General features: G+C 37.3%; 1 protein-coding gene across 3 annotated transcripts in view; it reads right to left on the reverse strand.

Annotated features, from left to right (window-relative positions):
* Window positions 1–18,956: 18,956 nt before the first annotated feature.
* Window positions 18,957–24,963, reverse strand: part of SPOPL (speckle type BTB/POZ protein like) — a 61,641-nt gene continuing 55,634 nt past the window's right edge. For all 3 annotated transcript variants that reach the window (XM_060152960.1, XM_060152959.1, XM_060152961.1), the window contains one exon: window positions 18,957–23,269. In XM_060152960.1, coding sequence (XP_060008943.1) covers window positions 23,125–23,269 — 145 coding nt within the window. In that variant the 3' untranslated portion in view covers window positions 18,957–23,124. The remainder of the gene's footprint in view (window positions 23,270–24,963) is intronic.

Raw genomic sequence — 24,963 nt, forward strand, 5'->3', positions numbered from 1 at the left:
CAAATTCCATCAAGAAATAAAAAATGTGTTTTGATAATTATAGATGGTGCATTATAAGGTACTATAGTCTCACAGGACACAACTTCCATCTTTCCTAGGTATTAATGAGAACTGAATTCACCTCTTGCAAATTTGTACATCTGAGGGTTGGAAGATTTTTCCATAGGCCACATGGCTCTATACATTTCAAATATTGTTTCTCCTTTATTACCCATATACATAATGCCAGGTGCAGTAGGACACGTTTATATCATGATATAACATCTGGTCCTGAACCTTTTTTTACATTGTTTCAGGAAGTTGGCATGGTAGGCAGAAGGATTATTCCTGGAAGTCATTCCTTCACCAGAACAGCTAGCAATAATTAACTGTATGTGGATGCTGTGATCCACCTCCATAGATCCCACAAAACTCAAACTAAATGTGTTCCCAAACTCAATCTTTCCCTGGTCGTAGCCTCAAAATGCCTAGGGCCACTCCAATACAATACCACACCACCCAATACAAGAGGAAGAGTGTCAGAGAGAAAGTTGAAGTGAAAAGAGGCAACAGCCTTAGCCAATTGCAGTCCAAACATCTTATTTTGCAAATTTTATGAAAACACAAGAATATGCAATCACATTACCAGAATCTGTCCCAGAGCCTTGGAAGGAGCCCATGTGAGGGGCTCTGAAGCAGAAGCTTTATTCATTTCATGGGAAACTCACATTCATACACTGGCCACATAAGCACAGTTTGGAAATGTTGGGTCTTCCCCTACGTTCATGCTCATGGCCATCAATCCCAGTTAAGACCTCGGCATCTTTGTTCTGCAATTGCTCTCATGCTCTTCTTTCGGTCTCCAACCCCCATCTTTCACTTTTCCTAACTTTCCAGATTACTCTCATCTTTCTCCATTTTGTTTCCCCACTTCCCACATCAGAATCTTAAACTAATTGCCAATTGCCTCATTGAAACGTGAAAACTCTTGATCCTCTAAAAAGTAAGTTTCCTCAAATTTAGAAGAGTTAGTGTTCAGTTTAGCTACTGATTGATCCTGCAGTGGTGATGAGAGCTTCTTTCTCCTGTAGCCAAGTATGTGCCTGTATGTATGTCAGTGTGACAGTTGCATTCACATCCACTCTTGTCATTCAATCCTCACAACATTCCTATAAGGTACCAAAGCCGTTAACATTTTTAAAAATGGAGCATTAAGCTCAGCGTTTAAGTCATTTGCCCAAGAACATACAGCTGGTAAGCCGTGGAGGATTCCATTGCAGTGATACTGACTCCCAGCGGCTTAGTTAAATCTGTGTGTACTGAGGGCAGGAAACCACAGCTGGTTGGTGGACCCAAGTTCTAACCATTCAGCTTAGATTGAGTGTCCCTTCAATGTCTATGCAGCTTTCTCCAGTCCCTATTATCAGGTTTACTAAATCTTTTCTCTAGGTCCAAAGCACATCTATCTGGCTCTTTAAGACAGGAAGTTACACACAGGAGACTTTGGGCTATACCCCCGTTCGATTTTCAGCTTCCCTAGCCTCTTGACAATATACTTTCCAAAGCATAGTAGTTAAGAAATTACAGGGATGACATGGACATTTATAATTTTTCTTCAGATGCTAACAGCCCTCAAATATTCATAAATAAAGCTTATTTTGCATATTCAAAGAACAGAAAAAGAACATGTCTTCAAAGGACTACAAATGTCTTTCAGGGGAGTAAACCTGAGAACAAGCGGATGAAAAATTATGAAAGGAAATACATATAAAATAAACTAAGAAGTAAAGTATCAGGCTATAAGGATGAACATGACAACAAAAATACACCCCCAAAATTAATGGAAAATTTTTAAATGACTAACAAAATCCCCTCGTCTTCATCACTGCTAGGCCTCAGGGAAAAGCAGCTGAGACTTCAAAGAAGCTTTTTTTTTTTTTTTGCATTACGCGGGCCTCTCACTCTTGCAGCCTCTCCCGTTGTGGAGCACAGGCTCCGGACGCGCAGGCTCAGCGGCCATGGCTCACGGGCCCAGCTGCTCCACGGCATGTGGGATCTTCCCGGACCGGGGCACGAACCCATGTCCCCTGCATCGGCAGGCGGACTCTCAACCACTGCACCACCAGGGAAGCCCCCAGCTGACACTTCATACTTCCATTTTATTCTCCTGCCAAGTTTTTATAGCAAATAGAACCAGGATGCCCTTCAGTTAGCCAAACACATAGATTTACCATCATCTGCTTTAATCCTATTTCCTCCCCTCTTGTTAACAGACCAGAACAATTGTCTTTTCTTCTATTTAAAGCCACTTATGTTAATGAACATCATCCCAATGTGTGTATTCAGAAATCCTACATAGTCCATTAGCCTGTTTCTTACATACTCATATCTTCCCTCTCACTGGGATATTCCCATTAGCTTAAGGATTGTTTTTGTTATCAGAGTAGTACAGGTACATAATACAAAAAGACAAACAGTAAAACTAAACCTGTTATGAGAGAGAGCAGCCCCTACTTTACTGCCACTCCTGCTTTTCCCAGAGGCAAACTCAGCCAACTCTCAACTCTTTCCTCTTTCCAAACTCCAAACTTGCTGTTATGGCTATTTACTGTTTCTTTCTTTTTCTTTTTTTTTTGGCCACGTCACAGCAAGTGGGATCTTAGTTCCCCAACCAGGGATCGAACCCATGCCCCCTGCAGTGGAAGCACAGAGCTCTGACCACTGGACTGCCAGGAAATTCCTCTATTATTTCTTATTTATTTAATTTTTTATTTTTACTTTGACATTATCTATCGATTTCCCACTAAGATAGATTAAGAGCATAGAATCCCAGTTTGTGGTTACGGCAATACTCAGTGTTTACATTATTGTGCTAGTATAAAAACACTGTTCCCAGTTGAGCCCAATAGTATGACCTGACTGCATTTCCTCTCTGTAGGACTATTTTAGTTCCCTGGAGTTAACAAATGTTTTTGTCTGTATATGTGCTTAGTTTTCTAGTTATCAATCATTAACTTAATTCACAAACTCTCTCCAGAATTCTCTAAATAAGTGCAAAAACAACAGATGAAAATTCAGATCTACATGAATAAGTAAAGAACACTGAAATACTAAATATGTGGGTAAATAGAAAATATTTTCTTTCTTTTAATTTCTTTATGAGATATTGGCTGTTTAGAGCGATAACTATAACATGATAACTGTATGTAGAAATAAAGCACATGACAAGAGTGGTACAAGAGATGGAGGAGGCAATAAATGAAATTAAATAGTTGTACTTTTTTATAACTTACATGAAATGATGCAACATTAAGTATAAGTAGACTGTGATAAGTTAAGAATATACATTATAAGTCTAACACTACTAAAAATGCAAAAACGTATAGCTTAAAAAGTAAACAGAGGAAATGAAATAGGATTAAAGACATTAAAAAACACACAAGAAGAGCAGGAAAGGAGCAACAGAGGAACAACAACAACAACAAAAAGGAAGAAAAATACAGAAAAGAAATACGAAGATAGTAGATGTAAATTCCAACATATCAGTAATTACATAATGTAATTTATGTAATTTTTTTAAATTGACAAACACCAATTAAAAGGCAGAACTTATTAGACTAAATTAAAAATAAGACAAAACTATATATTGTCTATAAAAGACTCAATTTAGATATAAAAACACAAATAGGATGAAAGTGATGGGGGGAAATATATGTACCATGTTAATATAAGCTTTAAAAAACTGGTGTAGCTATATTAAGATTACTAAAGTAGAGTTCAAGACAAAGTATTATCAGAGATAAAGAGGACTTTTATTATGATAAAAAGATTATCATTAGAAAAACATAAAAATCCTAAGTGTGTGTGTATCTAATAAAAAGAAACTTCAAATACAGTAAGTAAACATCAACAGGACTGAAAGGAGAAATAAACAAATATACAATTATAGTTGGCGAGATTGAGATGAACACCCCTCTCTCAGGATCTTTACCTATTGATAAAAAAGAATGCAAAAAACTAGTAAAGGTATAGAACATTTGAATAGCATTTTCAACCAGTTTGATCTAACAGACATTTATATAGACTGCTACACAACTGAAGAATACATATTCTTTCCCATGCAGGTGAAACATTTACCAAGACAGATTACATGCTGAGTGATAACACAAGTATCAATAAATATCAAAGGCCAGAGCGTATCATCTGGCCACAACAGAACTGCATTAAATTTAAAAAATAAGATATCTAGAAAAATTCCTAACTATTTGGAAATCAAGATAAAACACTTCTAAATAACTCATTGGTCAAAGAAAAATATCACAGGGAAATTAGAAAATGGTCAAATGGAACAATAAAGAAACATAACAAAAAGCAATTTTTGGGCTTCCCTGGTGGCTCAGTGGTTGAGAGTCCGCCTGCCGATGCAGAGGACACGGGTTTGTGCCCCGGTCCAGGAGGATCCCACATGCCGTGGAGTGGCTGGGCCCGAGAGCCATGGCCGATGAGCCTGCACGTCCGGAGCCTGTGCTCCGCAACGGGAGAGGCCACAACAGTGAGAGGCCCGCGTTCGCAAAAAAAAAAAAAAAAAAAAAAAAGCAATTTTTAAGATCACTTTCAAGATTTTTTTAGAGGAAACGTTATGGCTTTAAATGCTTATGATAGGAAAGAAGAAAGGTGTAAAATCCATGATCTAAGATTCTATCTTAAAAAACTAGAAAAAGGGAGGGTCAAAATAGGGGCATGGGATTAAGAGACACAAACTACTATGTATAAAATAAATAGGCAACAAGGATATATTTTACAGCACAGGCAAATATAGCCATTATTTTGTAATAACTTTAAATGGAGTATAATCTATAAAGACATTGAATCACTATGTTGTACACCTGAAACTAATATAATATTGTAAATCAACTATAATAAAAAATATATAAAATAAAAAAATAAAAAACTAGAAAAAGATGAGGAAATGTAACTTAGAGCAACTAAAAAGAAGGAGGGGCTTCCCTGGTGCTGCAGTGGTGGAGAGTCCGCCTGCCGATGCAGGGGACGCGGGTTCGTGCCCCGGTCTGGGAAGATCCCACATGCCGCAGAGTGGCTGGGCCCGTGAGCCATGGCCGCTGAGCCTGCACGTCCGGAGCCTGTGCTCCACAATGTGAGAGGCCACAACAGCAAGAGGCCCACGTACCGCAAAAAAAAATAAATAAATAAAATAAAAAGAAGGAAATAATTAGACAAGTTGGAAATCAATAAAATAGAAATAACCAACAATAAAAAAAGAAAATTCAAAAGATTAAAAAAAATCTGACCTTTAAAAAAGATTAATTAAAGCTGATAAACTCCTATGAAGCCCAATCAAGAAAATAAAGGAAAAAAAATACCAATATTAGGAATGAAAAATAGGTATCACTACAGATCCACAAACATCAAAAGGATAAAAAAGGGAAATAGTATGAGCAACTTAATTCATGCCAATTAAGTTTGACAACATATATAAGATGGTCATAAGTGGAAAAACATGACTTACCAAAATGTACATGAGAAGTACAAAATCTGAACAGCTTTACATTATTAAATAAATTGCAAAAAAAGAAAATCCGTATAGAGAAAATTTCTGGTCTAGATAACTTCACTGGTGAATTATTTCGAACATTTAAGAAGGCAATAATGCCGTATTATACAATCTCTTTCAGAAAATAGAGGACAAAGAAACATTACCCAACCCATTTTAAAATAATTTATCAAGAATAATTGTAATACCAAAACCTAATACAGCTACTACAAGAAAAAACGAAAGCACACACACACACACACACACACACACACACACAGACCAAAATCCTTCACAAACATATACACAAAAATTCCTTAAACATATATTAGCAAATTTAATCAGTAATATAGAAAAAGAGTAACTCACAGCCAATTTGGGCTTATTCCAGAAATTCAAGATTGTTTTAAAATTTTTTAATTACTCAATGTAATTCACCACATTAAAACAATAAAAGAGAAAAATATGTAACCATCTCCATAGATTAAAAAAAGTATATTTGACTAAATTTAACACCTATTCATGAGAAAACTTGCAAAGCTGGGTTAGAAGGAAGCTTTCTCAGTCTGTTAAAGGCATCTGTGATAAACTGCAGGTAACACCATACTTAATGGAAAAGTAGTAAACTTTTCATGCTTACTTCAGCAACCTGGGAATGATGTTCATTCTCATCACTTCTATTCAACATTGCACTGGAGGTACTAGATAATGAAATAAGCCCCCTCCTCAAAACAAAACAAAACAGAAAGTATAAAGAATAAGAAGGAAGAAGTAAAACTTTCTTTTGTTCCAGAGGATAAAAATTTATGTAGAAAATCAGAAGGAATATATAAAAAACAAAACAATAATATACAAAAACCCCTAGTAGAGTTAATAAGTAAATGTAGAAGGCCATACAAGAAAATATAAAAATTGCATATTTATACCTTAGAAACAAATAATGGAAAATAAATTTTTAAAAATACCAGGATTTCTACTTCCAGTTAGTATTAAATGGTTGCAAGAGGTTATCACTTTCACCCTAACAACAAAAATAAACCAGACAAGGCTTAATTTTTCTAAACCCATCAGAGAACTGAGGATGCAAAAAACAAAGAAACAAAACAAAACAAAACAAAAAAAACAAAAACCTTAAGAGAACTCCAGAAAGTGACTAGTTCTTTATAAGGTGGAAGAAATCCATGGCTATTCTCATCTCTGGTGAAACAGCAGGGTAAAGCAGAACCTACCACAGATGTAAGGTGAAACTAACCAAAAAAAAATTTAAACCACTTAATGGCTGTCTGTGGACTGGCATGACAAATTATAATTCTGAAATTCTGAAAAGCCACAGTCACAGAGGAAGTCAGGCACTAACCTGCCAAATCTTTCCTATGGGACTTTACAGAGTGCTTTACAGAGGACTAGGCACAGTACACCACAACTGAGGGCAGAGTAGGGCAGGAAAGACACTCCTATGCCAGAGGAGCCTCTCCCAAATATAAGGCAACCACCCACTGAATTGGATGGGCAAAGGGAATGAGGGAAATCAATTCAAGGTACTCAGGACTTTTACCAGGGAAATATTGAGGGCCAAGCTAAAATGTAGAGAGCCTTTCTCCCCTTTCCCCACACTAGGTATTGCAGGCTCTCATCTTCCAAGGTATGGGGGTGAAGTTGGAGATACCTCTCCAAGGCAGAAAGAGATCTCCCAGGGAACTGAAAGCCTGGAACAAGACTGAAGAACAAATGACACTTCTCAGCTGGCAGCTTGGCTATAAAACACAAAATACATCTGGAATATTGCCAGTGCTCAGAAGGGAAAATCTTCATTTTGTTTCAAAGTATATGAAGCCAGTGGTAAAATGCATTAATACAAAGTTGTGACAAAACCCAGAACAGAATCACTACAGATATTGACTCAGCCTCACTTTAGTGGTGTGACAAAAAATAGCATGCACTTTTTGGGAGGTACATATTATTTACTTTAGTTTTTATTGCTTTTTTTTCACGTGTGGCATAAAATCAAACATTACCAGCAAAATTAAGAAGAAAATGTGATTCATCGTCAAGAAAATAGTCAATAAAAGCAGATCCAGCTGTAGCCCAGAAGTTGGAATTAACAGAGAGGGACTTGAAACTATACTAAAAATGCTAAAGGAAATGGAAAGCTAAACAATATACATGAGAAGAATAAGAAACTACAGAAGAGACACTAAAACACTGAATCAAATGGAAAGTCTCTAAGTGAAAATTACATCATTAGGTGAGATTAGTACCAGAGTGGATTCCACTTAAGAATCTGTGCACTTGAAAATGGGTCAACAGATAGTACACAAACTCAAAAACAAGTAGGATACAGAATGAAAAAACAAGAAAACCAAAACAGAGCATCTGAAATATGTGAGGCAATATTAAATGATCTAACATACACAATTGGAGTCACAGAAAGAGGAGAGAGAGAATGGCAAAGGAGAACTATTTAAAGAAATAATGACTGAGAATTTTTCAAAATTGATGAACAACACCAACCTATATATCAAAAAGCTCAAGAAACCCAAAGAGGAGCAATTCAGAGAAAAACATACCTAGACACTTCACAGCAAACTGCTGGAAACCGAAAACAAAGAATGAATTTTAAAAGCAACCGGAGGGAGAGGCTTCCGGGAAGATGGCGAAAGAGTAAAATGCAGAGATCACCTTCCTCCCCACAGATACACCAGAAATACATCTACACGTGGAACAACTCCTACAGAACACCTACTGAATGCAGGCAGAAGACCTCAGACCTCCCAAAAGGCAAGAAACCCCCCACGTACCTGGGTAGGGCAAAAGAAAAACGAATAAACAGAGACAAAAGGATAGGGACGGGACCTGCACCAGTGGGAGGGAGCCGTGAAGGAGGAAAGGTTACCACACACTAGGAAGGCCCTTCGCGGGCGGAGACTGCGGGTGGCGGCGGGGGAAAGCTTCGGAGCCGCAGAGGACAGCACAGCAACAGGGGTGCGGAGAGCAAAGCAGTGAGATTCCCGCACAGAGTATCACGGCCGACAGGCACTCACCGGCTTGAGAGGCCTCTCTGCTCACCCGCCGGGGCGGGCGGGGCTGGGAGCTGAGGCTTGGGCTTCGGTTGGAGCGCAGGAAGAGGACTGGGGTTGGCGCGTGAACACAGCCTGCAGGGGATTAGTGCGCCACGGCTAGCCCGGAGGGAGTCCGGGGAAAAGTCTGGAGCTGCCTAAGAGGCAAGAGACTTTTTCTTCCCTCTTTTGTTTCCTGGTGCGCGAGGAGAGGGGATTAAGAGCGCTGCTTAAAGGAGCTCCAGAGACGGGTGCGAGCCGTGGCTAAAAGCGTGGACCCCAGAGACGGGCATGAGACGCTAAGGCTGCTGCTGCCACCACCAAGAAGCCTGTGTGTGAGCACAGGTCACTATGCACACCCGCGTTGCGGGGAGCCTGTGCAGCCCCCCACTGCCAGGGTCCTGGGATCCAGGGTCAACTCCTCCGGGAGAACGCACGGCACGCCTCAGGCTGGTGCAACGTCACGCCGGCTTCTGCCGCCGCAGGCTCACCCCGCACTCCGTGCCCCTCCCTCCCCCCTCCCCGCGGCCTGAGTGAGCCAGAGCCCGCGAATCAGCGGCTCCTTTAACCCTGTCCTGGGCGAAGAACAGACGCTGTCCTCCTTTAACCCTGTTGTAGGGCGAAGAACAGACGCCCTACGGCGACCTACACGCAGAGGCGGGGCCAAATCCAAAGCTGAGCCCCTGGGAGCTGTGAGAACAAAGAAGAGAAAGGGAAATCTCTCCCAGCAGCCTCAGAAACAGTGGATTAAAGCTCCACAATCAACTTGCTGTACCTGCATCTGTGGAATATCTGAATAGACAACGAATCATCCCAAATTGAGGAGGTGGACTTTGAGAGCAAGATTTATGATTTTTTCCCCTTTTCCTGTTTTTGTGAGTGTGTATGTGTATGCTTCTGTGTGAGATTTTGTCTGTATAGCTTTGCTTCCACCATTTGTCCTACGGTTCTGTTTTTTTTGTTGTTGTTTTTTTAAATTTTTTTTCTTTTAATAATTATTTTTTTTCTTTTAATAACTTTATTGTATTTTATCTTACTTTATTTTATTTTACTTTATCTACTTTCTTTTTTTCCTTCCTTCCTCCCTCCTTTCTTCCTTTCTTTCTCTCTTTCTACTTCTACTAATTCTTTCTTTCTACTTTTTCTCCCTTTTCTTCTGAGCCGTGTGGATGAAAGGCTCTTGGTGCTGCAGCCAGGAGTCAGTGCTGTGCCTCTAAGGTGGGAGAGCCAACTTCAGGACACTGGTCCACAAGAGACCTCCCAGCTCCACATAATATCAAACGGCGAAAATCTCCCAGAGATCTCCATCTCAACACCAGCACCCAGCTTCACTCAACGACCAGCAAGCTACAGTGCTGGACACCCTATGCCAAACAACTAGCAAGACAGGAACACAACCCCACCCATTAGCAGAGAGGCTGCCTAAAATCATAACAAGTCCACAGACACCCCAAAAAACACCACCAGACGTGGACCTGCCCACCAGAAAGACAAGATCCAGCCTCATCCACCAGAACACAGGCACTAGTCCCCTCCACCAGGAAGCCTACACAACCCACTGAACCAACCTTAGCCACTGGGGACAGACACCAAAAACAAGGGAACTACGAACCTGCAGCCTGCAAAAAGGAGACCCCAAACACAGTAAGATAAGCAAAATGAGAAGACAGAAGAACACACAGCAGATGAAGGAGCAAGATAAAAACCCACCAGACCTAACAAATGAAGAGGAAATAGGCAGTCTACCTGAAAAAGAATTCAGAATAATGATAGTAAAGATGATCCAAAATCCTGGAAATAGAATAGACAAAATGCAAGAAACATTTAACAAGGACCTAGAAGAACTAAAGATGAAATAAACAACGATGAACAACACAATACGTGAAATTGAAAATACTCTAGATGGGATCAATAGCAAAATAACTGAGGCAGAAGAATGGATAAGTGACCTGGAAGATAAAATACTGGAAATAACTACTGCAGAGCAGAATAAAGAAAAAAGAATGAAAAGAACTGAGGACAGTCTCAGAGACCTCTGGGACAACATCAAACGCACCAACATTCGAATTATAGGGGTTCCAGAAGAAGAAAAGAAAAAGAAAGGGACTGAGAAAATATTTGAAGAGATTATAGTTGAAAACTTCCCTAATATGGGAAAGGAAATAGTTAATCAAGTCCAGGAAGCACAGACAGTCCCATACAGGATAAATCCAAGGAGAAATACGCCAAGACACATATTAATCAAACTGTCAAAAATTAAATACAAAGAAAACATATTAAAAGCAGCAAGGGAAAAACAACAAATAACACACAAGGGAATCCCCATAAGGTTAACAGCTGATCTTTCAGCAGAAACTCTGCAAGCCAGAAGGGACTGGCAGGATATATTTTAAGTGATGAAGGAGAAAAACCTGCAACCAAGATTACTCTACCCAGCAAGGATCTCATTCAGATTTGATGGAGAAATTAAAACCTTTACAGACAAGCAAAAGCTGAGAGAGTTCAGCACCACCAAACCAGCTCTACAACAACTGCTAAAGGAACTTCTCTAGGCAAGAAACACAAGAGAACGAAAAGACCTACAATAACGAACCCAAAACAATTAAGAAAATGGGAATAGGAACATACATATCGATAATTACTTAAATGTAAATGGACTAAATGCTCCCACCAAAAGACACAGATTGGCTGAATGGATACAAAAACAAGACCCATATATTTGCTGTCTACAAGAGACCCACTTCAGACCTAGACACACATACAGACTGAAAGTGAGGGGATGGTAAAAGATATTTAATGCAAATGGAAACCAAAAGAAAGCTGGAGTAGCAATTCTCATATCAGACAAAATAGACTTTAAAATAAAGACTATTGGGCTTCCCTGGTGGCGCAGTGGTTGAGAATCCACCTGACGATGCAGGGGACACGGGTTCATGCCCCGGTCCAGGAAGATCCCACATGCCGCGGAGTGGCTGGGCCCGTGAGCCATGGCTGCTGAGCCTGGGCGTCTGGAGCCTGTGCTCCGCAATGGGAGAGGCCACAACAGTGAGAGGCTCGCGTACCGCAAAACAACAACAACAACAAAATATACAAAAAATTAACAGATAAGGGAGAAGCAGACCAATTCACTGATAAAGTTGAAGACTTTAATACTCATTGTTCAGTAATTACTAGAAAAAAGTAGACAAAAACTAGTGAACATATAGATGTGAACAGCACTATCAATCAGCTTGACCTTACTGTCATATATAGCATACAGTACTCAACAATTGCAGAAAATACATTCTTTTCAAGTGCATACAGAAGTTTCAAGATAGATCATATTCTGTGCCATGAAACAAGTATCAATAAATATCAACTTATTGAAAATATATGGGGTCTATTCTCTGACCACTATAGATTTAAATTAGAAATCAGTAAAAATATAATACCTAGAAAAATCCTCCCAAATATAGGAAGTAAACCCATGGACCAAAGAATAAATCACAAGGGATATTAGAAAATATTTTGAACTGGTGATAATGAACATACAACATACAAAAAATTGTAAGATGTAATTAAGGCAGTGCTTAGAGAAAAATCAAGTTTACATGATTAGAAAAGAAGAAATATGTAAAAATTAACAATGTGAGCTTCCATCTTAAGAAACCAAGAAACGATGAAGAAGTAATAAAGTGGGGACATCGATGAAATAGGAAATGGACTAACAACAGAGAAAATTAAGTCAAAAGTTTGTTTTTTATATTCATATAGCAAGACCGATCATTAATTTTTTTATGGATATTTAAACAACTTTTGTTTTAAACTAATTTTAAACTTACAGATTTATAGATTGTTTTTAAAGGCCTGCTCTTAAATGGTCCTTCTATGATGCTGAGCATGGTGAAGTGGTAATATAAATGTGTGGTAGAAACACGAGGACTGAGCTCCCTGTTTGCTTCTTGTAAAACAACTTGCCCACATATATTTATATAGGCTTTACATATTTTAATTTAGAAAATTGCCACCATTTACTGATATACAGTGTACACTCTTTTTTTGTATGCTTCAAAATACGATGCCAGTCAGCTTAGTTGGTGGAGGGACCATGCCATAGTCACAGTATTTAAATTAAGCCCTAAAACTGTACAATTTTAGAACACACTGTGAATATTTACCGCTAAATTTTCCATTAAAACAACTGTTTATAAGGATGGATCATTATTGATCCATGACTGTTCCTCTACTAATCTGTGAGAAGGTGCATGAGAGTAAGGGGTCTGTCTTTGAATTTGTTTTGTTTTGCTTTACCATCACTGCAACTTGTATAGAATAAGGGCTCAACTGTATAATTGAGGAAATACTCCTCCATTCAGCCTCAAACCTGAAAGGTCCAAGATGAATGCATCAGATCAAGACTCCAATGTGCTAGATTCTCCTAAGTTTGAGTGTTACCAGTTCTCTAAAACAAACAAAAACCAAACAGCATTTAATTATCATTCATTTTATGGGAAAAAAAACCCAATCCTCATTTCATGGAAAATGTTATGTTTTGAAAATAAGAATTTACATTATTCTAGCAATTGTATGCCACTTTATTTCCATAAGATTATCTAATGATGGTCTGCCTAAGAGTTAAGAACAAACTAGCAAAACAGCTTACATGACCATAATTATCTTCCCCAAGCAGAAGCTGTATCAGTAACTTCTGTTCTCAGTGTTACCAAATTTACCATTCTGGATAGCTTAAAAAAAAAATCAATTTATTGACTTTCCCAGAATGTACATTTTTTAATGTTTAATCTTTTTTCTCATTAGTAATATAAACATATATTTGTTTTATGGAAATTTTGGAAAATGCAGTCCATTGGAACAAATGATTCCCAGTACATAATCCAAAGACAAATGCTCTTATTATATTCTTATATTTTCCTCAAGTGTATTTTTATTAAATATTGGTATATAATAGTATGGTTTATCTAAACAAGATAAAAAAACCAACAGGTTTTTTTTTTTTATTAACTTCACAATTCATTTCTTTCCCTTTCTCATATAATAGGATAGGTTCATTTTGCCCATTGTAGTGCTTTCACATCTCAACCTAAGGTCATTCCTAGGCCTTTTCCATTTTATTTGCTGCTACTGTAATTGGGATCTTATTTCTCATAAATGGTTTCTGCCAGGATATATTATCTTGCAGATTATCTATACATTTTCCTAGCCAGTTTACTATGAATTTGGGTCTTTTAGGAAAACAACTGTATATAACTTTCAAATATAGGCTTCCTTTCCCATACTTATATTGCTTATTTATTTCATATATATTTCACTAAAATTTCTAGAATAATTTTAAATAAACATATTATCAAACTACCTGTGTTTTGGCTGACTCTAATGGGTCGTCATTATGATGTTTTTGGCTAATGGTGTGAGGGTGGTAGTCTCAATGGTGTTGAATTATCTCCCATACTAGGTTTGTAAGGATATCTTGTGAAAAAAATAAATGTGCAGTTTTGCTGAATTCCACTAGATGATCATGGCTTTTACTTTACCTTTTGATGTGGTACAAAACTGTTACCGTAATACTGAACTATCCTCAGAGTCCTAGGTCAACCTTAGGTGACTTGGTTTTTCTTTTTATTACTAAATTCTAGCTATTAGGATTTTATTTAGGATTCTATCACTCATATTTATAATAGAGATGGGTCTGTAAGCCTTCCTTTTTGGGTATTCACTTAGGAAAATGGGGAAAGGGATTAGGAACCAGCATTTACTAGGCTACTGCTACCTCTAGGACAATGTATTAGTGTCTTACATATATTTCATTTATTTTTTGGCAATTTTCTAAGGTTATCTGGTTTCATACTAGTTTGATTAAAAGTATTGCTTAAATTTATTTCTCAGTATTTTCTTCAATGCACATATCATGGGAATTATCAGTTCCTAGAAAGTTTGAAGAAAGTCAACCTAGTTCCAAGACTTTTCTGGAGGTAATTATTTTATAATTGTTTCCATTTTTTCCATGATTGTGAATTTGGGCAATTAAGAGCTTAAAAGGCCTTTCCTGACTTAGTCCTATGTACTCACATATTCAGAGTTCTCTCACTTGGATTCATTCTTACCCTCATCAAAAAAAAAAAAAAAAAAAAAAGACCTGCACACACAGAGGTACTACACATCAACAAAAAGCACTACTTTTCAGCTCTACTGAATTTCAGTAAAATCACCAACTCCTCTGACCCCTGAGCCTCCATACTTATTCCCTTATATAAACACTCTCCTCTATGCCTGGCTAGCAGTAATTTACTCTTGAGAGATGTGCTACACAATACCCTCTATTCCCCTTTCACAGGCTTATATTTTGTTACTGATTTTATTAAATTCCATCAGAACAGGGCATGTCTATTACATACCCACAAAAGAGATCATTACTGAAAAGGTTTTTCTGATAGAACACATGTTTTACCTATTCTGTTTGTCATACTAGTTCTGCTACATCTCTGTAATATTATCTTTGCCTTCTCCCTTTTTGGTATCCTAGTTGATTCTTTCCCCTGACTTTGCCACACACACAGTATTTTGTGCTTTGGAGGATATACAGTCTATTTTAAACTCTACCAGTGGATAGTTAGAGCCTCTTATTTTTTTAAAAATGCTTAAATGTTTATAATTCAAAGTTTAAAATCAGTGAGAAAACATTTTAAATTCTCATTTTATGGAAGAGGAAGAATTTTGCACTTTTGATTTCCAATGCCAGTTCTCCCCTTCGTCTTGTCTAATTTCCTTTTTACTTACAATAGATGAACACTTTCACATTTTACATTTTACAGTTGTGAACCAGCCAGGGTTCATCAGTGAGGGAAGGGAAGGAGGACCTTCTTCCGGGAGGATGACAGCTATCTCTGAGTGTGATCCTGAGGTGGGAGGAGGGGCAAGCAGGTGGGAGTGTGGAAGGTTGGGGAGAGGGGTTGCATTCAAGTTTACAACGTTACAATTAGTCAGTCTTCCCTCTAACAGTTTAATACTTATTGCCAGTCCTTTTAAGCCTCAGCTTCCTATGCTTGGATTACTTTTGATCAATGTTCCCTATGCTTTGGGTACTATGTTAATATACTACCTCTATATAATTTGTGTTAACTTTAGAAATGAATCGCTAAACAGCTAAGAGTTTTGGGGTCAAATTTTTTTTCACTTAAAAGTATTGCCAGAGAAACATGACTTTAAAATTTTTTTTATTGCTTGGATACTCACACTACTTATCTTTCCAATTTACACGTCACCCAGTATGTCTAGGTTTGGACATCTGTTCATGAATTCCACCTGGAGCACTATGAATTTTCTTATTTCTAAAACTCTTAATTTTTTTTAAGAAAAATGATTAGTATCTTTAATCACTGATTCTATTCCAATTATTATTATTATTTTTTTGCACCAATTATGCAAACACCGAGTCTCCTTAACTCATCCTCTGTAAAGTCATGGCCTCCAATTGCAACTGGGCCATCATGTTTTTTCTTCACGTCTGCTATTCCAAAACTCCTCTGCTCTTCTCAAATCTCTGAAATCAGCAAACTATGGCACCAAAGTTAAATCCTGCCCACTGCCAGCTTTTGTGAACAGTTCTAATGGAAACAGCCACCTCGTGAGCTTACATATTGTCTATGGCTGCTTTCACATTACAATGGCATAGCCGAGTGGGTAAAACGGTTACTACCTAGTCCTTTACAAAGTAAGTTTGCTGACCCCTGATCTAAACCCATCATCCACCCCCTTTACTCTGAATAGATGACTTCACAAGGAATAAAAGACATAAAATGAGTATACCAACTTTCAGGCCAAAAAAAGAAAAGTATTAAATCTGACTCTACATCCTTTGCATTTCCCCTTCACATGAGTTAGGGGCAGTCTGTCTGGCATCTCATTCCACTCCTCTTCTCTTCAGACTAGGACATCAGTAATCCCTTTTGTATTCTACTTTTCTGACTCCTTATTATGACATCCTAATATACTGACATTTCTCCCACCATAAAGGAAAACAAATCAAAGTAAGAAACTGAACCTAAACCCCATCTTACAGCTACGGTTTCTGCCTTGCCATCTTCGCTGGACACCCCACGGTCTCTACTCAGAGCATACATTTCCTTACTCTAATCTTACTGCTTTCCCCACTCCAAAGACTCCTTTCATTTGCTCCCTCACAAATTGAATTTACATTTTAGTTGCCTATTTGACTGCTCAGTAGCACTTGACACTGTTAACCATCCCTTTTCTTGAAGCATTCTCTTCTCCAACTGCTAGGATGGACAGTCTTCTGCTTCTGACTTTGTGATCACGCATCTTCTTTTGCAAGCTGCTCTCTCTCTGCTCGTCCCTGTCTCTGCCCTGTGCTGCCTTCTCACCTCAGCCCGAATACACTGGTTACCATCTGTAGAATACTAAGGATTCCTGACTTTATAACTGAGATCACCCTCATGTTTATGATTCACATATCCAACCAGAATGCCCTATAAGAACCTTAAGATCAACAGGCTCCAAATCAAAATAACCTTTTTTTTCTCCACAAACTGCTGCTACTCTTGTGATTACTGTATCAGTGAATGTATCAGTACCATCCTCCACCCAGTTGCTCAAATATCAAACCTGGGAGTCACTCTTGACTCCTCCATCTTCCTTCTACCATATGAATTTCCAAGTCCTCTCAGAATTTCCTCTCCAATCTCTCCATCCCAGGTCTCCTAGCCTAGCACAAAGCACCAGTATTGCTCACCTCTTAAGAGGGTCTCCTTACCCTCTCTCCTCTAGCGCCCTCCAACCCACCTGAAGATTGACGGATTGTTGATGATATACTCAAGACTCATAGATTAAGTTCGACTCTTCTAATAAGATCTTTAAACAATCGTGATCTTTGCTAACTGGTTTACAACATGAGATTTCTCTTCCCTTTATACAATGGGATATAGCCACACCTGTTTTTACTCCCATAAATGTTCCATATGAACCTTGCCAACACACAATCGGTTGGATGATACCACCACTAAACTGCCTAACTCCCACTCAATTTGAGATGAGCATCACTTCCTCAGGAAGGTTTATCAAGTTTAATGCATCTAACTTCACTACTCTTTTTCAACTGCATGCCACTGTCACTTTTCCTCATTTTTGCCCAATTTTCATAATGACCTGCACATTTGGGGGGCATTTATAAAGTATACATTCTAAAAACCTTCTGCTGTGGCAGTTATATCAGAGTCCTCAGGACACTGGTTGCCTTTGTGTGTGTGCGTGCTGCAAATGTTATTCCTAAACCTCACAATTTTTCTTTCTTTGCACTTATCCTGGTTTGAATTTGGACGAAAGGCCTGGTTTGAATTTGGACAAAAGGATAAGATTAGATACCATAGGAACTGTTTGGCTCTGATGTCACAGACTGAAGCAGGACTACACTTGAATCCTTTACAAAGGAATTAAGGGTGGAGGGCAAGCGATGAGGGAGAGGTGGAAAGGAAGCACTCCTAACGGGAATGACAAAGTTTTTTGCCACTAATCATTGCAGACATCTGCATGCAAACCTCCCTGGTACAAAAAATAAGAAGGTAGCAATCATGTAAACATCTCTATCAATGTCTTCTATTTAAAAACAGTGATCAAAAAGCAAATGCCAGTCTTGGCCTTCTCTTAGAAACAAATAATTCTGAGGTGATAGAACAGAGGAAACACAACATTCCAATTTTCTAAAACAAAGTATGAAGGGTGCTGGCTGCTGCAGAGTAAGGGAAAAGGTTATATACAGTTCATTTAAAGTTTAGAATATGACCACTTGTCCTATCTTATTATAGTTGTATAGGTAATATTTTTTAAGTGTTTCAACCCTTCTTTTATTCTTTTAAGGGTAATTCAGTGTGTGTGGACATGTGTATGTGTGTGTTGAGAATATGGAAGGTTTTTCACTGTGCATTTCTGTGACTTTGGCCGTAATTTTTAAGCACTAATTATGTTGCTGTTACTAAGCTGGTGTAGGAATACACTGCCCCAAATTTGCTCTTTTTGAGAGCAGCAAATAATTAGCTGAAATTAAGAAGGGGTAGGAGGACCAGGGAAAGGTGATCTAAATTACATAGCATTAGCATAAGTCACGCAATATTGATGGTATGCATATGTTAAAGTACATATATATGTAACATCTCAGAGTCAAGGAATAAGTTTTTAGTAGGTTCCAATAAAACACTAGTTTTCTTATGTAGAAAAGACAATTACTAAGCATAATTCTAAAAGTTACCATATCAAATACATGGCTCTTTTTGTAAAGCATCACAGTAATCGGATAAAGAATTATTCATAGTTTTCAAATAAACACAAAATAAACCAATTAATTCTGAATAAGTAGTATCAACTTTATTTTAACTCAATGTGCTGAAATGCAAAAAATATTTTCAGCAACAAGATACAAAAAGTATGTATCTCATCATTGACATCAGCTGATTAAAAATGAGGCTGAAAAGTTCAAAATGTCTTTATACATTTGAATCTTGAACATCAATTTGCCCCAGAACTGATTTTTAAATAATTTCAGCAGAATTTTATTTTCAAAAACGGGACTCACTTAAGTTATATCTTCATTCTAAAAAACTGAATGCAAAAATTAACTGGGTTACAGTATACAAGGATAAACCCTTAACAACAGAAAAAGATTTAAATATAAGAATTCTTTTTCAAACGTGAAGTCCACATACTGCAAACAGAAGACACAGTGTGGTGATTTCATTTCTAGTGAAGAAGTCTCGCATGGTAGGCACTCAATATTCGTTCAACTGGACCTAAAATTTACATCATTCCATTTAACACTTAAATAAACTAGAGCTCATAATCTGTATAAAAGAGGTTTGCAAAATACTCTTATGTGTGTTGAAAGTGCTGTCTTTATAATCTGAAAAACACTAAAACCCAACCACCCACGTTGTTTTGCAAGAAGACATTGAATATTTTCATTTTATCCATTAAAGAGCATGAACATCCAACTCAGAACAATTCACCTCTTCAAGCAGACTTGGCTTTGAGAAAAGCTTGAGTTGGATTTTAACAAAACAACTTACTAAAGTCCCTAGTGTTCTATTTTAGTAACACTGGGTAGCATCTATGATCCACAATTTTATAAACAATTCTGCTTAGGTTTTAAATTTATGCACAAAACAAATGGGTAAATAACTATACTTTTGGCAATTTAAGCTCTAACTTAGGTCTCATTTAAAAATAAACCAATAATGTTCATGACAACTTTTTAAGAGATCTTTGTTAATATTTTAAAACTTAATTTTAAAATTGATGTCCTTAAAAGGCACTGTTTTCACATTTCATCATGCAGTAAATTGGTCACATTTTTGAGAATTATAATTTCCTCTCAATTGTCCCCTCAAAGCACATTTAAATGGAATACACTTCAACTAACCTAAACTTTCAACATTTAACTGAGTTCTATTTTCAGAAATTCACTCTTTTGAACATACACACACAAGTCCAAGCAAATACAAGTACATGTACACACACACGCGTGCACGCACGCACACGCACACACACATGCCCAAATGACCACAGAATACATGCAAGAATCTCCAATTACTATTTCAAGACAATGACACATGAGTATTCAAGGAGGTAACAATGGCAGGCCATAATGTTATGGCACCTTCATATTTGTGCTCCAAATACCGATACACATTAATATTAAAAAATGAAAAAGGCACAAATACAGTGTTTCTGTATCTCCATCTAAAGAACAGTTCTCCAATAGTTACTTTTATAATATGGAACATTTAAGACCAGTTACTACTTTTCTAAGAAAAAGCTCTGTTTAGGTGACAAAAGGGAAACAGGAGCAGGCTTTAGTTCAAAAGTCAACACTGCTCAGGACAAAATCTGTGCCTACCGAAAACAATGTCTGTAGTTTAAAAATGAAAAAAAAAAAAAGCTATTACAGCACTCACGTCAGAATACATTAACAGTTTTGTATCATTGTCTCAAGAACCCACAATACCAAAAATATACATAATAAATAAAAAAAATAAATCAACTACCATATGATTCTGTTAGTATAATGGTAGGAATTATATTATCTGAAAAGTGGACATTTCTACAAATGTGGATATTCTTACAGCACAGTGTTGGACGTTTTTGGTACAAAATGTGCTACCAAACTAAAAAAAAAAAATCTTTATAATAAAACCCTTCAGATTTGCAACAAACACTAAAGTAAGTATGTAAGTAAGGGTAAGCTGAAATGTTCATTATAATAGGTGTTATCACTGAAGTCACTATGGTTAGAAATGTAGACCCAAGCAGTGAATTAATTCAGAATGCGCCTGTGTGCATCTGACATAAATGAATAAACCAGTATTTTTTTAATATATGACAACAAAATTCTAGGGCCTGAGGGATGAATTTTTGTTTTCTTCTAAGACCCTGGCAAAATCTCAAATTCTTAAAGTGTATATGTATGTGTGTGTGGTTTCTTTTTTAAATTGCACATTTTAAATTTAAAGGGCTCAATCTTATGGTGAAGTTAAGGAAGTGAATTTCTGCTCCCTATAATACTCTTACATAGGATGGAATCCATTCATATGTAAGAATCTTTCTTCTATCCGAAGGGAGTCTTCCAATTTCAAATTTAGGTTAACACAACAAAGACTCAAGCTACACAGGAAGAAATGAAGATATCTGAAAATATGATCTTTTTGAACTCCAGTTTGATGTGGATAACAAATGATTATTTGACAGTGTTTGTTCAATGTAAATATGAATCACTCTTGGTATATTAGGATTGCTTCAGTAAATACCTAACAGACAGATAACAAAAATAAAATCTATTTTAAAACTTCACGCTTCATCTTTTTCTTTTTGTCCTAAATTCAAAAACTAAATAAACGAATTATACAAATTTTAATCTGGAGAATAAAGTTATATATGTAAATATATAGGTATATGCATTTTTTTTTTCCAGTGAAAAAAATTTTTCCCTTGTGGTCAAATGTAAATCTTGCCTAAGAAGCATACTGCCACTGTCACAGGAAATCAGATGCAGTGACTTGACACCGATTGCTCCTGCTTCACCAGGACAATGCACCAGAACAGACTTCTGTTGTAAACAGAGCTATCGAAAACTGAAGATGTGTATGTGTTTAAAGCTAAAATTCATTTATAATAAAGAACTGGCCCGTGAAAAGCAGTTTATGAATAGTTTATCCTGTTCACATTATGCAGAATTTCACTATCATCCACAATGTTGGTACAGTAACTGAGACAGAAAGGAGAAATCTAGGGAGGAAAAAAGGTTTCAGAGTGTGTAGCCTGACATATTTCTAAGGGTTCTCTCCTTTAGTCTGCAAATAATAGCAGTTCATTGCTTTTAGAAGGAGAGTAGGCTGTCCAGGATTCATTTACTGTCAGGTGCCTTCTCCAAAGCGTGATAAACAGGCGTGAATTCAATAATGAATATCTGGAAGTCAAACCAATTTAACTATAATCGAGAATATCCTCCTTATCTATTATCACAAACATCCCAGTTGCCTCCATCTGTCTTAAAAATTCTTTCAAAAGTTAAGACAATTAATTATACCTTATCAATTCTCTCAAAAGCAAAAAAAAAAAAGTACCATTCAGTATAAAAAAGTTACACATTAAAAGTGCATATATATCTTCTTAATTGGCCCACTCATTAAATTTACATTTGGTCATCCTTACTTTTAACATGTACAGAATTCTTCATATAAATGTAGGTCACTATAAATTAAAAAAAATTAATTCAGCACAAAACATGCTTTCTTCTTATTGAAATCTTAACCTCAATCAGTTCTCAATCACTGTAAACTTGGATAAACTCACAAAGAAACACAAGCAAAGGTTTGTTATGCTTCTCTTAGTTTGTTGGACAGATAACATAAAAACACTACAAATTTCATTAAAAATTTGGGCCAACTCATTGCATATTTGCCCCCTGAAATGAAAAATAAATTAGAATTGAAGCAGTGTATTGCCATAACTTACCTTGAAGGTAAGCAGGTTCTCCTGTATTTATAGAACTTAGACTGGAGACGTTACCAGTAATCTCCAATAGAAGTGCTTTTTTAAGGAAAGCCTAGTTTTAAACTTTGAGATAGCATAGGACAAACCCTATAATATTCATTTGCCTTTCTCAAACTAATGGAAGATCCTTTTGAAACTTATTATCTTCAGTTATCGATATTACTGCATTATGGAGCTAGTGCAATCCTGCATAGCCTTGGTCACAATGACAAGGCACAATAAAAAAATTAAAGTATATATATGAACAAGAGAAGTCACTGAAGATAATTTAAGGCCTTGAAGTGAATTAGAGTATAATCAGTCTAATTTAAAGCTGAAGAATAAACCATAAATTATCCACCTGAAATTCAAGCAATATGCTTTCTCAGCTTCTGTTCTGTGGACAAGACAACAGAAACAACTCTTGCTTATGGTTTGTGTATTAGAATCCTTCTGGACCTGGAGGAGTAAAAGTCAGTTCCATTTTTCTACAGTTCATGGAAGATTTCAAGACTGTTTTAGCCGTTTTCGTGGAATACCAAACTGTGGACACTGTGCAGATGCTAGTGCTCGGAAGGCTTCTGCTACCAAATGTGGGTGAGACTGAATCATGGACTTCCACCCAGATGTTTCCATTATGTCTGCTGCTTGGCTGAAAAATAAAATTAAGGGATGTTTACTAAAGAATACTTTTCAAAATGCACTGTTGCACTGTCAATTTTTTTTTTTTAATTTACAGATTTCAAAATGTCTGGAACATTCTGTTTGCCTCCCTATGTATTCAAACCATTTGAATTCATTAAAATATCATCTTTGCCTTACTGGTATTTTCTTTTGTAAATGAAACTATTCAATTTTTCTGGAAATTCTACTCTTGGAAGTGTTTGACACTTGTCTGCATGGTTCTACTCCCACTGTTACCATTTCTATACCCGCTCTTTCAAGAGCTCTTTTCCCTGGCTCTTACATGCAGGTTTTCTTTAGAGTTCTAAGTTTTGCCCTCGACTCTTCTCCCTTAACATTCTTTACTTATCTTATCCACTATTCACAATTTTAACTATCATATTCAGTGATGATAAATAATGATTTGCTAAGTCCTAGGCCTCCCCACAAAGGTTGTTCCCAACCACTTGTTCTCTTTACTTGGATGTGCCTGGAGACCCATAAATTTGGGACTGTCGGAAGGGAACTCAACACGTTTCTCCCAAGGCCCAAATTCTTCCTCTCTCATTTCCCATCAGCTAATGCTTCCACCATCACCCAGTGATTCAAGTCAGAAACCTGGAAGTCACCCTAGATGCCATCCTTTCCAATCAGTCATCAAAGCCCTATTTTAATTCCCAAAGGTATCCTGAATCCCTAGTTAAGGCCCACATCATCTCACATTTGAATTATTATGGGAGTCTCCTAATTTGTCTTCTACTCTCCTATCTTGCTCCTCTCAAACCAGCTTCCATGCTGCCTTAGTAACATAAACACTAACATGAACACATCCTCTTCTACTCTTCTCCATTGCCGGTACCCAAGTTCTTTAGAAAGAGAAAGTTTCCTAGCTCTTCCCCCTAGCTTTCTACCTCCCACTCCATGCTCTGGCACTCTGTATAATAATACTGAACTGTTTACTGTACCTGATGTACAACATGCTCTGAGTAAACACAATTACCCAAGCAAAAAATCTAGTTATCCCTCCTTGTCTCCTGTCTTCTCTCCTTTGTAACTACCCTCCATCCAAATAATATCCAAGTATTATAGATTGTCCATTCAAAATATTATATCCTTTTATTTCCCTCTGGCCACACTGTCACCAGTCAAGTCTAATTTTGCCCTCATCTTTTGCCTGAAACACTCCAATAACTTTCCAACTGGCCTACCTATATATAACCTTGCTCCTCAACTACCACCACCAACTCAACCTCCCCACAACCATGCATGTGGAGACATTGCTAAAAACACACATCTGATCACAGCCTACTCTAGGTTAAAACCATTTACTGTATGCCCATTCCTGTACGAATAATGTCTAAAAGGCCTTCCGTGATCTGATCTTTGCTCTCTTCCTCCAGCTTCTCATGCCCCACCCTCCATACTGTTCTTTCTTATCACCAAAACTTTGCACACCTGAATGTCTTTTTCGGGATATACTTTCCCACCTCTTTGCTCTTCTTCATCAGGTCTTTATTTATACAACAATTCTTCAAAAGGGCTTTCTCTGACCCCTAGATTAGGTTCGGTCCCTTTGCTATATGCTCAGATGGGTATGCTCTACATTACCTATTATTACACTTAACTTCAACTACTTGTTTAATTCTTATACATCTCCTGCTAAAACATGAACTCCATGAAGGC

The sequence above is a fragment of the Lagenorhynchus albirostris genome, chromosome 6 (assembly GCF_949774975.1).
Source record: "Lagenorhynchus albirostris chromosome 6, mLagAlb1.1, whole genome shotgun sequence".
In the NCBI taxonomy this organism is placed as follows: Eukaryota; Metazoa; Chordata; class Mammalia; order Artiodactyla; family Delphinidae; genus Lagenorhynchus; species Lagenorhynchus albirostris.